Consider the following 12,501-nt stretch of genomic DNA (forward strand, 5'->3'; position numbering starts at 1 on the left):
GAAATAGAGGTATGTGCCACTCCATATACTAGTCTCTCTGCTTCTACGTCCCGAGAGCTGGGGTGACAGGCTTGTACCTCTACACCGCATTTCACTTTTCCTCGTTTGTCACAACATCGATGGTCATCAGAAGTAGGAAGCAGGGCTACCCAGGGTCTCCCCTCTCTCTGCCTGAGGGACAGCTCCAGATTGACGCTGGGTCCCAGGTCTTTCCACTTCTTGGGCTTGCTCTCCATATCTTGTTCCAGTCAGTGCCAGCTGGCATCCCTCACTAGAGACTGAGGTGGCAGGAATATGGGGGAGGGAAGGAAGTCGGCAGGAGTCCAAGGGGAACAAGGACCTGGATGTAGAAGCCGTGGTCAGAGCTGGATGGCCAGCATGGCAGTCCTCATGGAGTGAGGCACAGGACCGGTAGAGAAGTTTGAGGGTTTTCAGGGAAGGTGGGGTGATGTCAAATTCTCACACTGCTCCCCAGTCCCTGCTGCCTCCTTTCCTCTACATTCACCCCTTAAGCTGCCTGTGGCTAATTCTTCCTGGTCTCTTTAAGAGCTGCCTGGGAACTGGGGCACTGGAGGGGGCTGGCAGGCCCTCTCCCCTACCATGCTTGCCCTTGCTCCGCCTCTGCCGGGTACAGACTCTGCTGGAAGTCTCGGTCGCCTGAGTTAGGGTCTGTGTTGCAGGGGGTAAGGTGTAAAGTGGTCCTCAGGAGGGGACCGTGATCCCTGGGGGTGGGGGTGGGTGCCACAGCATGGAGGAGGGTCTGTGTGCCAGCCAGAGTGCTATGGTGGGGTGAAGTCGGTCTGTCCTACCTCTTTGGGGGGGCAGGGCATCCCCAGGAGCCACCATTTGCCTGGGGCTCTTTACCTCCCTCCCCACCTCCTTTCCCTCAGGGACTTTCATTTGCTAAAGTCTACCAGCCATTCGCTGTCCTTCCCACCATCAACAATAGCGGCTACTCCATCTTCCCACAGGTAGGAAAACCAAGGCTAAAGAACCAGAGGGAACTGCATTCATAGCAGTAGAGGCAATGGCTTTTTCCTTCCCTTGTCAACAAGAGAGCCAGGTGTCTGACCAGTCCTTTGGTTCCCTCTCCAACCACGGTCACACAGGAACTAAAAGCCTTGTTCTCTTGTTTGGAAGCTTAGCTCCAGGGTAAGGTAGGGAGGAATGGGACACCGTGGAGTTGAGGAGACCTGTAGGCACCCTTTTTCTTGGATCGCTATGGGAGGCAGTCCCTTCCAATCCTGCCACAGAGACTGGGCTCTCCTCCCTCAGAGCGAAGGTGGTGGCAGCAGAGTCAAGGACCTCGATGGGGATGGGGCCTTCTATGCCTCAACCTCTGCTTCCCACCCTGACTCCAGGTCCTAAAGTGCCTGGGGCTAGTACCTGCAGCCCCGCGGACACAGGCCCCATGTAGTATGGCAGGGACGGTGACAGTGGAGGTTAGAAACAGTGAGTGACCCTGCTGAGTTCACTTCTACCTTCAGCACAAGGCATCTCCTCCTCGGCAGGCCCACTCTGAAAGGCAATGTTTACCCATCTCACCCTAGACCCACAAGGGAACCAGCACTGGCTGGTAAAGCCTCCTGCCCTGCCTGGTCCCTCCAGGGCACTCACTTCCCCTTTCCTAAAATACAGGGCCAGGCTGCTCACAAGTGGCCCCAAGAGCCCTTCTTTTATTTACGTGAGCATGAGAGGGCAAGGGGCCAATCTGAGATCACATAGCAAGTTATAGACGGTCAGGCTGGCACCCAAAGACCCTGCTTCCTAGGTCCATGGTGCCCAGTGGGCAGTCCTGAGCTCCTAGAAAGCCAACTGGCAGGGTCTTTCCTAGTTCCTCCCTTGGTTGAAGAAGTAGAAGTTCTGCAGAGACAGGAGTTCTGAAGACAGGGTTACTCAGGAGCAGGGCATCTTCTAAAGCTTCTCTGCTTGCTTTCGCTGTTCTCCAAATGAGAAAGAGTCCAGAGGAGTGCTGTGTAGAATCTTTTGTTCCCATTTACCGGTAGACTTTTGGGAAGTTTTTTCTGGTCTGCCTCCTATCCACCTCTTACAACACAGACCTTGGGGCTCAGGGGGTGTTAGCTGATGACTTCTGGAGACACCATTTCCTTTGTAAGGCTGTAAGGTGGCTCAGGAAGGGAGTGCAGTACCTGGGCCTGAGAAGAGTAGCCCCTCCCTCAGAGGTCAGAGTATCAGTGAAGATGGTTTCTTAAGCATCTTGGTGGAGACCCCCTGCTTCAATATATGTCTTTGTATACATCTTCATTGGTAAACTCCAATTGTCGATGACTGGCTAGCATCCAGGTGCATCTTCCTGATGCATTCACAGTACTTCGGAAAGCTGGAAATGAAGAGAAACTGGCCATGAAGGAGATTGCCTCGTGGTCTCCTGAGCCCAATACCTGCACACTGGTGACGGCTGAGGGTGACAAAGGAACTGAGTAAGGACCCCGGGGGTTAGAGGATGCCCCCCCCCGGCCACATCTGGAGTCCTGCCTACACATATGGGAATCCAGGAGCCACAGGAGTGGGGCACAGAGGGACAGGAGAGGAGGAGGAAGAATATGGGGAGATTCTAGTCCCTCCCACTTAGAGATGCGGTCGCCATGGTGACTAAGGACCAGTGAGGTGGGATGGGGTTGGGGATGGGGGTGGGAGGGTGGCGGGAAGGAGGCACCGGGAGACCGGAAAGCCAAGCCGCCTGGCATTCCAGGGGGAGGGAAGCTCAAAGGCATCCCCAGCTCCAGGTAAGAAGCGGGAGAGCCGACAGAGGGTGCGGAACAGAGGGGCGGGCCATTGTCTGGCGCTGACTCTGCCCTGAGGAGGGGAAAACCGAGAAGTCAGACCATTGTGTGTAATGCTCAATGCAGCTTCCAGCACTAGCCAGACTGGGAGAGGGAACCCAAGAGGCACTGGGTAAGGGGTCAGGCAGATGGAGAGGGGAGGGTGGTAAGAATGCTGGAGACCTGCAGGGACAGGAAGAGGTGGGGGGTGCTGATGGGGACACGGACTGGGGACATCCTTAGTGCCTTCACACGCGCGCAAGCACACACACACACACACACACACAGAGACAGAGAGAGAGAGAGAGAGAGAGAGAGAGAGAGAGAGAGAGAGAGAGAGAGAAGGCACTCAATCTATGTAAGTTGATTTGAGTGGCTATAATCATAAGAGAAGGTTAGGGCCATGGGTTGAAAGAGGAGCAGGAAAAGGATATCCCCAAGACCCTGCTCTCCTGAGGGCTGCCCCTAAAGCTGGGAAGAAAAGGAGGCTGGGAAAACTGGACCTGTCAGTCACTGGTGAAGCCTGGGGTGGTTTCTCTCAGAGCAAGGCAGGGGTAGGGTGAGGAATCAACCCTTCAGCATCCCTCCCTCCTCACTCCTGTGTCCATTACTTTTGTTGATCAAGTCCCACGGGAAGGAGCTACTCTCCTTTACGGTCTAGGGGTTGTGGGAGGACTTGGGGGGACTGGAATTTGATGGGGGAGCTTAAGTTTAATGCTGTTATTTCCGGGGGCTGACAAACTCCTGGGGATTCCCCAGATTGAGCTCCAGGCCTTATGGAGAATTGAGTTGCTGGAACAGGAATAGGGCAGTGAAGATGGTGTTTCCCTCTACAGACCGCCTGCTGCCTGACGCCAGCCCTGGCTCAGATGCTTCCTGTCACTGGCTTTGGTTTCCTCATTTGTGTAGCAAGGGAGGGTGTGTGGCTTCCCAGCTTGGTGCTTCCTGGGAGCAGAACCTAATACATAATTTGTGGGGCCCAGCATGAATGAAAATGTAGTCCTCTTTAAAAGAAAACGTTGAGGACTTTCAAGACAGCAGCAGCCAAGTGAGCCTCCACGCTTACTAAGCACAGCCTCTCCTGAGGACAGGGTCCTAAGTGACTGAAACTGTGAGGTTCAAGGGTGAAGGGTGCTGTTGGGGTCCTGTGCCTTTCTCCCACCTACCTCTGCTCTTGGCTTGACCTGAAAGGCGCTGTGAGGACAGTGGGTGGCACCGCGGGACAGAAAGTACCCGCGCTGAGATTAGATGGCCTCTCTTAGAGGAGGTTTCTCTTCCTTCTGAGTCAGGAATCATCCCAGAGTGACTGGAGGGATCGGAGAGTCCCTGACCCTCCCACCTTGATGCTTGCTTACTCCGTCCATTGATCAGCTCTGAGCTAAGTTAACCCACTAGGGCAGGAGGTGGGAGCCAGCCGACAGCGTCCCCGACCTGTGAAAGCTGGGAGGCCTGAAGCCCCCCCCCCCCCCGCAATGCCTCAGCCTGACCAGTGGGAGCAGGAGGGCACTGGGACTTGTGGGGAGCAGAGATAGAAAGAGCACCAGAGCCACTTCTCTGCCTCCCCCATCACGGCTCCTCCCTATGACCCAGATAGGCCAGTCTGTCCCCAAAGAGAGGCCCTGGGTGGTGGCTTCCCAAGCCTGAGCTGGAGGTCAAGGAGACTCAGAAGACGATGTCAGGAGAGCAGAGAGATTGGCACAGTCGTGACAATCAGCGTCAGGGTTTCGGGGAGTCTTAGTAAGTTTTGACAGAACTAGTCCTCACGAGTGGTCTGTGTGAGCCCAGCTCCTGAGCCATGACAGAGATGGGAGCAGAAGGAGACACTCTCTCCACCAAGGAATGCTTCTACCCGGAGCTGTAACTGGAAGGGTAGAGGTTGTCCTTCAGGAAGGACCATCCTGGCAGTGAGCAATGTGTTTAGGATGGAGATGGCATACTTACTGGAGACAGAGCAGCCCGGGTCATTGTGCCCATCAACCTGAAGTCAGCTGACCTGGGTGAGTGGGCGGGAGCCCAACCATTCTTTATTGGCCTCGGAACCCTTGGTGCCTCATTAACCCTGCGTTACGAGGCCTACTCCGAAGCCTCTGGGGAGGAAGACCAGCCACCATTCCAGCTGGGCACCTCATGTATCCTATGAGGCATGAGCTCAAATGGGAAATTCTTGAAGTTCCCATTGGCCTGATGCTGCCCTAAGTGTGGGAAGATCGGTCTGCCGGTGGGCGTCCTCAGCAAAGTCACAGATACAGATCTAAGATGGGTTTATTGTTGTTGCTGCTGTCTATTTGTTTGTTCTGAGGCAGGGTTTCTCTGTGTAGTCCTGGTTGTCCTGGAACTCACAGAGATCCACCTGTCTCTGCTTCCTGAGTGCTGGGATTAAAGGCGGGCGCCACCATGCCTGGCTTTAATGTTTTACCTTTTGAGGATGTGGGAGGTGCGAAGGTTGGGCCCCTACAGCTATTTCTCAGTAGGTGGCAGCGAGGGACCCACTCCAGGGTTAGAGAAAAAGAGGAATGTGAAAGCCGGTGTCACACTGAGTGTGTTGAGCAAGAGGAGACCGCAGCTCAGGCTGTCTAGAGCGAAAGTGATAGACAGGGGCATCACTGAAATGGCCTAGGAGAAACTCTTAATTTCTTGATAGACTAAGCTGAGGGAGGAGGTGTGTCTCCTACTGAGCCTGTGAGCCTCCCCCTCCTCCAGTCTCCCCGCCCTGATCCACCCTTCATCAACTTCCGCCCAAGCCAGGATCTGTCACAACTCGAGGTAGAAATTCAGGTTTCCCTGGCCTGGAACCCACAGCGGCTCTCACAGGATGGGTGCCTGGAGGGCCGCACTCCCATTCCAGCCAGGTTGAGCCTTCTTTATCTGCCTGAACCCCCTCCTTTGCCTTGGATGCTTCAGGGTTTGAACTCGGGACTTCTCAGTGTGACTGGCTCAAGGGTATGTGGGATGAGGTGGGCAGCTTGCTTTCGGTGGTTATGGGGGAGGGTGATGCCGTGCTCCAGGGAGCCAGACAGCAGAGGCACAGAGACAAGGGGGCTGTAGAGTTTGGGAGTTTGCCAGGGACTCCTGCCCAGGCCACTCCCAGGAAATGCAGATGGCTAAGCTGGCAGATAAACTGGCATGCCCCTACCCCTGAAGAAGAAGGCTAGATGGCCTGATAAAACAAAAGTAGAGCCCCTGGGGGCTAGGGAAAGAGTGGGCTGCTTGCCTGGGTTGGGATGAGTAGCAGGCAAAATGTGTAGCCACAGCTGAGTGACAGGCCAGCCTGGGAATCTACCCTTTTCATACAGGAACTTTATGCCCTTCATCCAGGGCCAGGAATGATCAGGACTCTGGACCATGGGGGCAGGAGATGCTAAGGGGCAGGAGCGGAAAGGTTCTCCTGGGTGAGGAGAGAGGTGGGATTTTAATCAGAGGAGAGCAGAGGCACAGCATGGGTCCTGTCTAGAGGAGAGGGGGAGGCAGCAGTGAGGCTGGGAGTGGAATGGAAGCAAGACTCTGAGGCCCTTCCAGAGAGGAACTTCTACCCCTGGGGCTCTCCTATTGGCCCTCAGGAAGGGTGTGGTAAGCACTGCTCACCCAGAAAGTGCCTGTTTCCTCAGAGCCATCTGGTGACAGTCTCTGTCTGACCATGGCCCTACCATCCCCGGGCCAGGACCCCTGGAGTCTCCTGGGTGGTTTTTTCTTCCAACTGCTCCTGCTGCTGTCACTGCCACCTGCTTCTGGGACTGGTGGCCAGGGGCCCATGCCCAGAGTCAAATATCATGCAGGTAAGTGCCTGGTAACTGGGAGGTATGGATGGTAGTGTAATAAAGACGCAGGGGTCAAGAAGGGGGAAGGGGCTGTCAGAGGGAGGGCAATGGAAAGGAGAAACAGAGATACCAGGGAGCAGTGGAGGGCCTGGGAGAAGGGAAGACCACTTGAGGCACAAATTGATCAGGAAGAGAAGACATGGCTGCTGTTACCCTTCTCCTGCTAAGCCAGTGATTTTTCTTCCTCTTCTCAAGTGTACCTATCACCAAGCAAGACACCTTAAATTCCTGACTGCTTTCACAGCTGCAGGTGTCCCAAAGCTAAAGCCCATGCTAGATTGTCTATGGAACTGGTCATTCCAAGCCAACTGCAGAGATCACACAAGGCCAGCTTGTGTCCATAGGAGGGGCACCAAGAGAAGGCGCCAGCTCATCTGGGGGTGCACTGGAGCATAGCACCCAGCCTCAGTGGTTTCCTGCTGGGGTTGTGGCTCTGAACCCTCTTATTCTAGGAAATACCCCAAGGGAAGTGTTAGACACACACTCCATCCACCATCCGTGTAGAAATTAGGCACTTTTGTTCACAGCTTAGCAGCCTTCTGAGGCAGAACGGCAAAGGTGATGAAGTGTCGGTGGAAGGAGGGGCATCCCTAGGTGGATGGGAGTGCAGACACAAGCATGACTGGGCTTCAAGGGGAAGCGGGTGAGACCTCGGGATGAGGAGAGCACAGAGTTCGGGACAGGGCAGCTCATGAGTACCTTTCCCACTTGGTCTTCTGACTCCTCCTGGTCCTAAGAGTTCTTGATACCAACATGGTAAGAAACAGGCTGTGGGGGCTGGAGAGATGGCTCAGTGGTTAAGAGCATTGCCTGCTCTTCCAAAGGTCCTGAGTTCAATTCCCAGCAACCACATGGTGGCTCACAACCATCTGTAATGAGGTCTGGTGCCCTCTTCTGGCCTTCAGGCATACAGACAGAATATTGTATACATAATAAATAAATAAATAAATAAATAAATAAATAAAAAAAAAAAAAAAAAGAAACAGGCTGTGCACATCTAACCAAATGTGCCAATGAGGGGGGCTAAAGTGCTCACTCCTCCTGGCTGGTGTGCCAGTTCAGCGGGGGCACACACATGCAAGGGCACACACGCTACCACAGTAGGCAGTGAACGGGCCCTAGTAACCAACATACTTAGCCTGTCCCAGCGGCATTGAGGCATGCCCACACTGCTGGGCTCAAGAGGGAGAGGATGAGGCCTTTCTAATCATGGCATTGCTGGTGGTGGGAGAGTCCTGTGACAGAGCAAGAGAAGGGAACAGGGGAAGTAGAGGTGGCGGGGGTCCGTAACCATGACAAGTCTTGAAGCAGACAGCAGTCACCTCTGCTGCTTGTGACTGAGAACCCTTTCCTGTGTCTACCTGTCAGCTGTTATTCCAGCATGCCTCACTGCAGCCCTGCCAAGCCTGAGAATGCATTGTCTGACTTCACTTCATTTCCTGTCTGTGTCTTGAGCAGGCTTCCCCACTACCCCCTAGCCCCAGGCTGTCACTACCATGTCCTTGGCACTCTTCTCTTCTGGGGACTCAACACACAAAGCACAGGTGTCTGCTGTTGGAGGTTCAGGGAAAAGGGGGCTGTGGGCATAAGAGCTGGCCCAGCTACCTGCCACCCCTCCCCCACCTTTTCCTCAGGAATGGGCTGCTGTTCACAGTCCCTCCCCATTCTTATCACTGCCTCCCAACAGGAGATGGGCACAGAGCCCTCAGCTTCTTCCACCAAAAAGGCCTCCGAGACTTTGACACGCTGCTCCTGAGCGCCGATGGCAACACTCTCTACGTGGGAGCTCGAGAGGCCGTCCTGGCCCTGAATATCCAGAGCCCAGGAATCCCCCAGCTGAGGAACATGGTGAGGAGGCTGGAGCCCAGGGTCTGACTGGAAGTAAGGACAGCTCTGCTCGCTGTGAAGAGCCACCTGCCACTCCCTGACTCAGCAGTGACAGGATGGAGATGCCACTGTGGTCTCGCTGTTTACCGAGGCCCTGAATACCGATTGAGTAACGTTAGCTGCTGAAATGGCTGATACGGAAATCACTGGCAAAAGAGAAAAACATTGACTCAAATCAGTGACTCAGATAATTTGCTGTACACCTACCTACTAGAGAAGTCCTTGATTCTTGAGCTATCATCACCCCAATGATAGCAAGATGAGGGAAAGAGGGAGAGGAGGAAGGCCTGTGGCGTGGATTCTTCCTGGTGTGTGGTCTCTTGGCCATCTGCACATATGGGGTATGTTAACCTTGCAGAGACCTGAGCTAGGAATGTAGTTCTGTGGCAGAGCACCTTGTCTGGAGTCCGGAAGGCCCTGAGTTTGATATCTGTACCCCTATGTAGTATCTCTAATGGGTGGCTCAGGAGCCGACAGTTTGCCCCAGGAAACGTGTGGGTTATAACCACTATGCCAGGCACTTACACATGCCATCTAACTGCAACTGCCAGCAGCCTGTGATCTGAGCCAGAGTGCATAGTCGGTTGGTTGCTGAGTCTAGATTTGAACTCTGATCTGTCCGGTTCAGCCACAGAGCCATGTCCTGGAAACTATAGTTCCAATCCAATTGGCGTTGTGACTGCCTACCAGAGCACCACTACCTACCTTACTGGTGTTTTTACACCAGAGCCGGAGAGGGGATGGTGGCTTATAGAAAAACCAAAGACATCACTTCCTTTCATCTGCTTCTCATAACTCTCCACTTTAGATACCCTGGCCAGCTAGTGAGAGAAAAAAGAATGACTGTGCCTTTAAGAAGAAGAGCAGTGAGGTGAGTGAAGTGCGGGTGACCCCTGCACATGGGGGAGCAGCTTGTAAGACCCGACCCCACTCCCACCCATCCCATCCCTCTACCCCACTCTCCTACCCATCCCCTCCCCCACACCCCAACCCCCCCCCCAGGGAGTTTGGGGTGAGAGGCTAGGCAACTTGGTTTCTCTGCTTCCCCTAGACACAGTGTTTCAACTTCATCCGTGTCCTGGTCTCTTTCAACACCACCCACCTCTACGCCTGTGGGACCTTTGCCTTCAGCCCTGCTTGTGCCTTCATTGTGAGTTCTCTGAGCCCTCTTGTTCGCAGGCTCCCAGCACCTCTCTCACACCCACCCCGCCCCATAGCTTTGGGAATCTCTGGTCCCTGAGGACCCTCGTAAGATTCCTGGCCCCAGACCAATGTCCCTCTCTGTGCCTTGTGCTCCTCATCTATGAGATGTGCAACCCTGGCATTCCGGGCTCCCAGCCTCTTCCCCCCTCTAGGAGCTCCAAGATTCCCACCTGTTGCCCATCCTAAAGGACAAGGTCATGGACGGGAAGGGTCAAAGCCCCTTTGACCCGGCTCACAAGCACACAGCTGTCTTGGTTGGTGAGTACCAGGGTTCCCAGACCAAGCTAAAAATTGCCTTTTCTAGTCACTGAGAAAAGCAAGGCATGACAGTTGTCCAAAGAAAAGGACAGAGGGAACCAGGAGCTTTGGAGGGCAAGATCATAGGGAGAGCCAGAAAACCCAGCCATTAGCCCCTCCTGAAACCGTCCCCAAAGGGGTGCAAGGAAATCCATGTGGGGAGATAGCAGGTCTGGTTGTCTCCAGGTGAGCCCTGAGGTTCGGCCGCTTGTTTATCTGTACACAGGCAAAGGCCTCTCCTAACGCTCTCCACATTGAGCCAGGTACTGAGGGGCTACAAGGAAGTCATGTATCTCTGCATGGACACAAAGCATCTCAGACATCCCACCCTGGTTTCCTACAGGAGATGGCCATTGTCTTTTGAGCAGACTTAAAAGATATGCAGGGACCCAGGGTGTGGGAGCACAAGACAGTTATATACTGGGATTGGTGTTTAAGGAAGGACCAGAAAAAGGCTCCACAGGCCACTGTGGCTAGAGCGATCTAAGGGTGGCCTGCTGTGTGTGTGGAGACAGTATGAGGTGGGCTTTGGGGTTCTGCAGAGGGTACAGGATAGGGAGGGCAGGCAGCCTCCCATACACCTGCTTCTCCTTGCTCTCCCTGGTTCTAGATGGGATGCTCTACTCGGGCACCATGAACAACTTCCTGGGCAGTGAGCCCATCCTGATGCGGACACTGGGCTCCCAGCCTGTTCTCAAGACTGACATCTTCCTCCGCTGGCTGCACCGTAAGGCCCTGACTCCAGTCAGCATGAGCTTGGGACCCCTTCCTGCCCCTGGGTCTGCGAATGGCTTTAATTCACTCAGCTCTCTTTGGGAAAAGGAATCAAAGAAGTACATACAGCTGGCTGGGGTGATGCACGACTTTAATTCCAACATTTGGGAGGCAGAGGCAGCAGCAGGTGGACCCTGAAGGGCGGCCAGCCAAAGCTGTAGTGAGATACCATCTCTAAAAGAAAGAGTACATATGTCTCAGCAGTGGAATGGCAGGCGATCTCCGTCCTGGCCTCAGAGCCCACCTAATGTGTCCCCGAGGGGACCTGAGCATTCTGATGTTCAGTCCCCTAAGCCTGTCTGTCCTGCCCCCACAGCGGATGCCTCCTTCGTGGCAGCCATCCCATCTACCCAGGTCGTCTATTTCTTCTTCGAGGAGACAGCCAGCGAGTTTGACTTCTTTGAGGAGCTGTACATATCCCGGGTGGCTCGAGTCTGCAAGGTCTGCCCCTGGTCTGGTGGAGGGAGGGCTGGCTGCCAGGGAGCCAATGGGAGTAGGGAGAGGCGGGTGCAGGGCCAGCGTGAAAAGACCACCCCAGTGACTCCATTGGTTCCAATAGAACGACGTGGGTGGTGAAAAGCTGCTGCAGAAGAAGTGGACCACCTTTTTGAAGGCCCAGCTGCTCTGCACCCAGCCGGGCCAGCTGCCATTCAACATCATCCGCCATGCGGTCCTGCTGCCCGCCCATTATTCCTCCGTTTCCCGCATCTATGCAGTCTTTACCTCCCAGTGGTGAGCAGCGGGGCAGGGCAAAGGGGGCTCGGGATCCCAGGGAGGCGGGACCTGGAGAAAGTCTACTGTATACACTGAACTTTACACAGGAAAGCTTTGAGCCTTCCAAAGCTGTTCGGCTGCAGGGATCCTGCTGTCTTTTATGCATCAGGAGAAACAAGCACAGAGACTAGCTTTACTTGGCTACTTCCAAAAAGGATGAGAGTTTACAGAAGGCAGACACTAAAAATCAGCAATGTACCCAGCGTAGTGGTGCATGCCTGTAATCTCAGCACTTGGAAGGTAGAGGCAAGAGGATAAGGGAATTGGAGGCCAGTCTGGTCTACACGAGAGAGCTTGTATCCAACAAAAATGGATGAAAAGGCTAGACTGGGTGGTGAGAGAGGAGGTTCAGGACAACTGTTGTCCCGAAATAAGCAAGGACTGCAGTGCGGCTCAGCCGGTGGAGGGCTTGTCTAGCGTGTACAAAGACCTGTAGTTTGATGGTTTACTCTTTTGGCTTTTTGGGGGGCCCGCCACCCAGCTCCCAAATAAATCACACATGGAGGCTTATTCTTAGGAACGCCCAGCCTTGGCTTGGCTTGTTTCTTGCCAGCTTTTCTTAACTTTACATTATCCTGACTACCTTTTGCCTCTGGGCTCTTTCCTTTTCTTACTTCTGTGTATCTTACTTTCGCTCTTACTGGCCCCTGATGTCTTTCCTTGTTCTCTCATAGCTCCTCCTGCTCCTCAGTTCTCTCACGTGTCCTCTCTGCCTGCCAGCCCCGCCTAACCTTGCTCCTTCCTTGCTATTGGCCATTCAGCTCTTCATTAGACCCTCAGGTGTTTTAGAGGGGCAAAGAATCACAACTTCACAGAGTTAAACAAATGCAGCATAAACAACAGTAACATACCTTAAAATAATAATCCCCAACAAAGGCCGGGTGGTGGTGGCGCACGCCTTTAATCCCAGCACTCGGGAGGCAGAGGCAGGCGGATCTCTGTGAGTTCGAGACCAGCCTGGTCTACAG

The 12,501-nt window shown here is 54.2% G+C and overlaps 1 protein-coding gene across 6 annotated transcripts in view; it reads left to right on the top strand.

Annotated features, from left to right (window-relative positions):
- Positions 1 to 644: 644 nt before the first annotated feature.
- Positions 645 to 12,501, top strand: part of Sema4a (semaphorin 4A) — a 25,708-nt gene continuing 13,851 nt past the window's right edge. The window contains exons 1-10 of one of the 6 annotated variants that reach the window (XM_026784053.1): positions 645 to 683; positions 891 to 2,441; positions 6,389 to 6,556; positions 8,286 to 8,446; positions 9,294 to 9,356; positions 9,537 to 9,635; positions 9,841 to 9,946; positions 10,596 to 10,712; positions 11,076 to 11,200; positions 11,319 to 11,491. In XM_026784053.1, the coding sequence (XP_026639854.1) occupies positions 6,418 to 6,556; positions 8,286 to 8,446; positions 9,294 to 9,356; positions 9,537 to 9,635; positions 9,841 to 9,946; positions 10,596 to 10,712; positions 11,076 to 11,200; positions 11,319 to 11,491 (983 nt within the window). In that variant the 5' untranslated portion in view covers positions 645 to 683; positions 891 to 2,441; positions 6,389 to 6,417. Of the gene's footprint in view, positions 684 to 890; positions 2,442 to 2,653; positions 2,748 to 3,092; positions 4,781 to 5,131; positions 5,724 to 6,388; positions 6,557 to 8,285; positions 8,447 to 9,293; positions 9,357 to 9,536; positions 9,636 to 9,840; positions 9,947 to 10,595; positions 10,713 to 11,075; positions 11,201 to 11,318; positions 11,492 to 12,501 lie in introns of those variants that run through there. The other 5 variants (XM_026784056.1, XM_005356869.3, XM_026784054.1 and 2 more) reach the window with 5 other exon arrangements.

The sequence above is a fragment of the Microtus ochrogaster genome, chromosome 21, assembly GCF_000317375.1.
Source record: "Microtus ochrogaster isolate Prairie Vole_2 chromosome 21, MicOch1.0, whole genome shotgun sequence".
Classification (NCBI taxonomy): Eukaryota; Metazoa; Chordata; class Mammalia; order Rodentia; family Cricetidae; genus Microtus; species Microtus ochrogaster.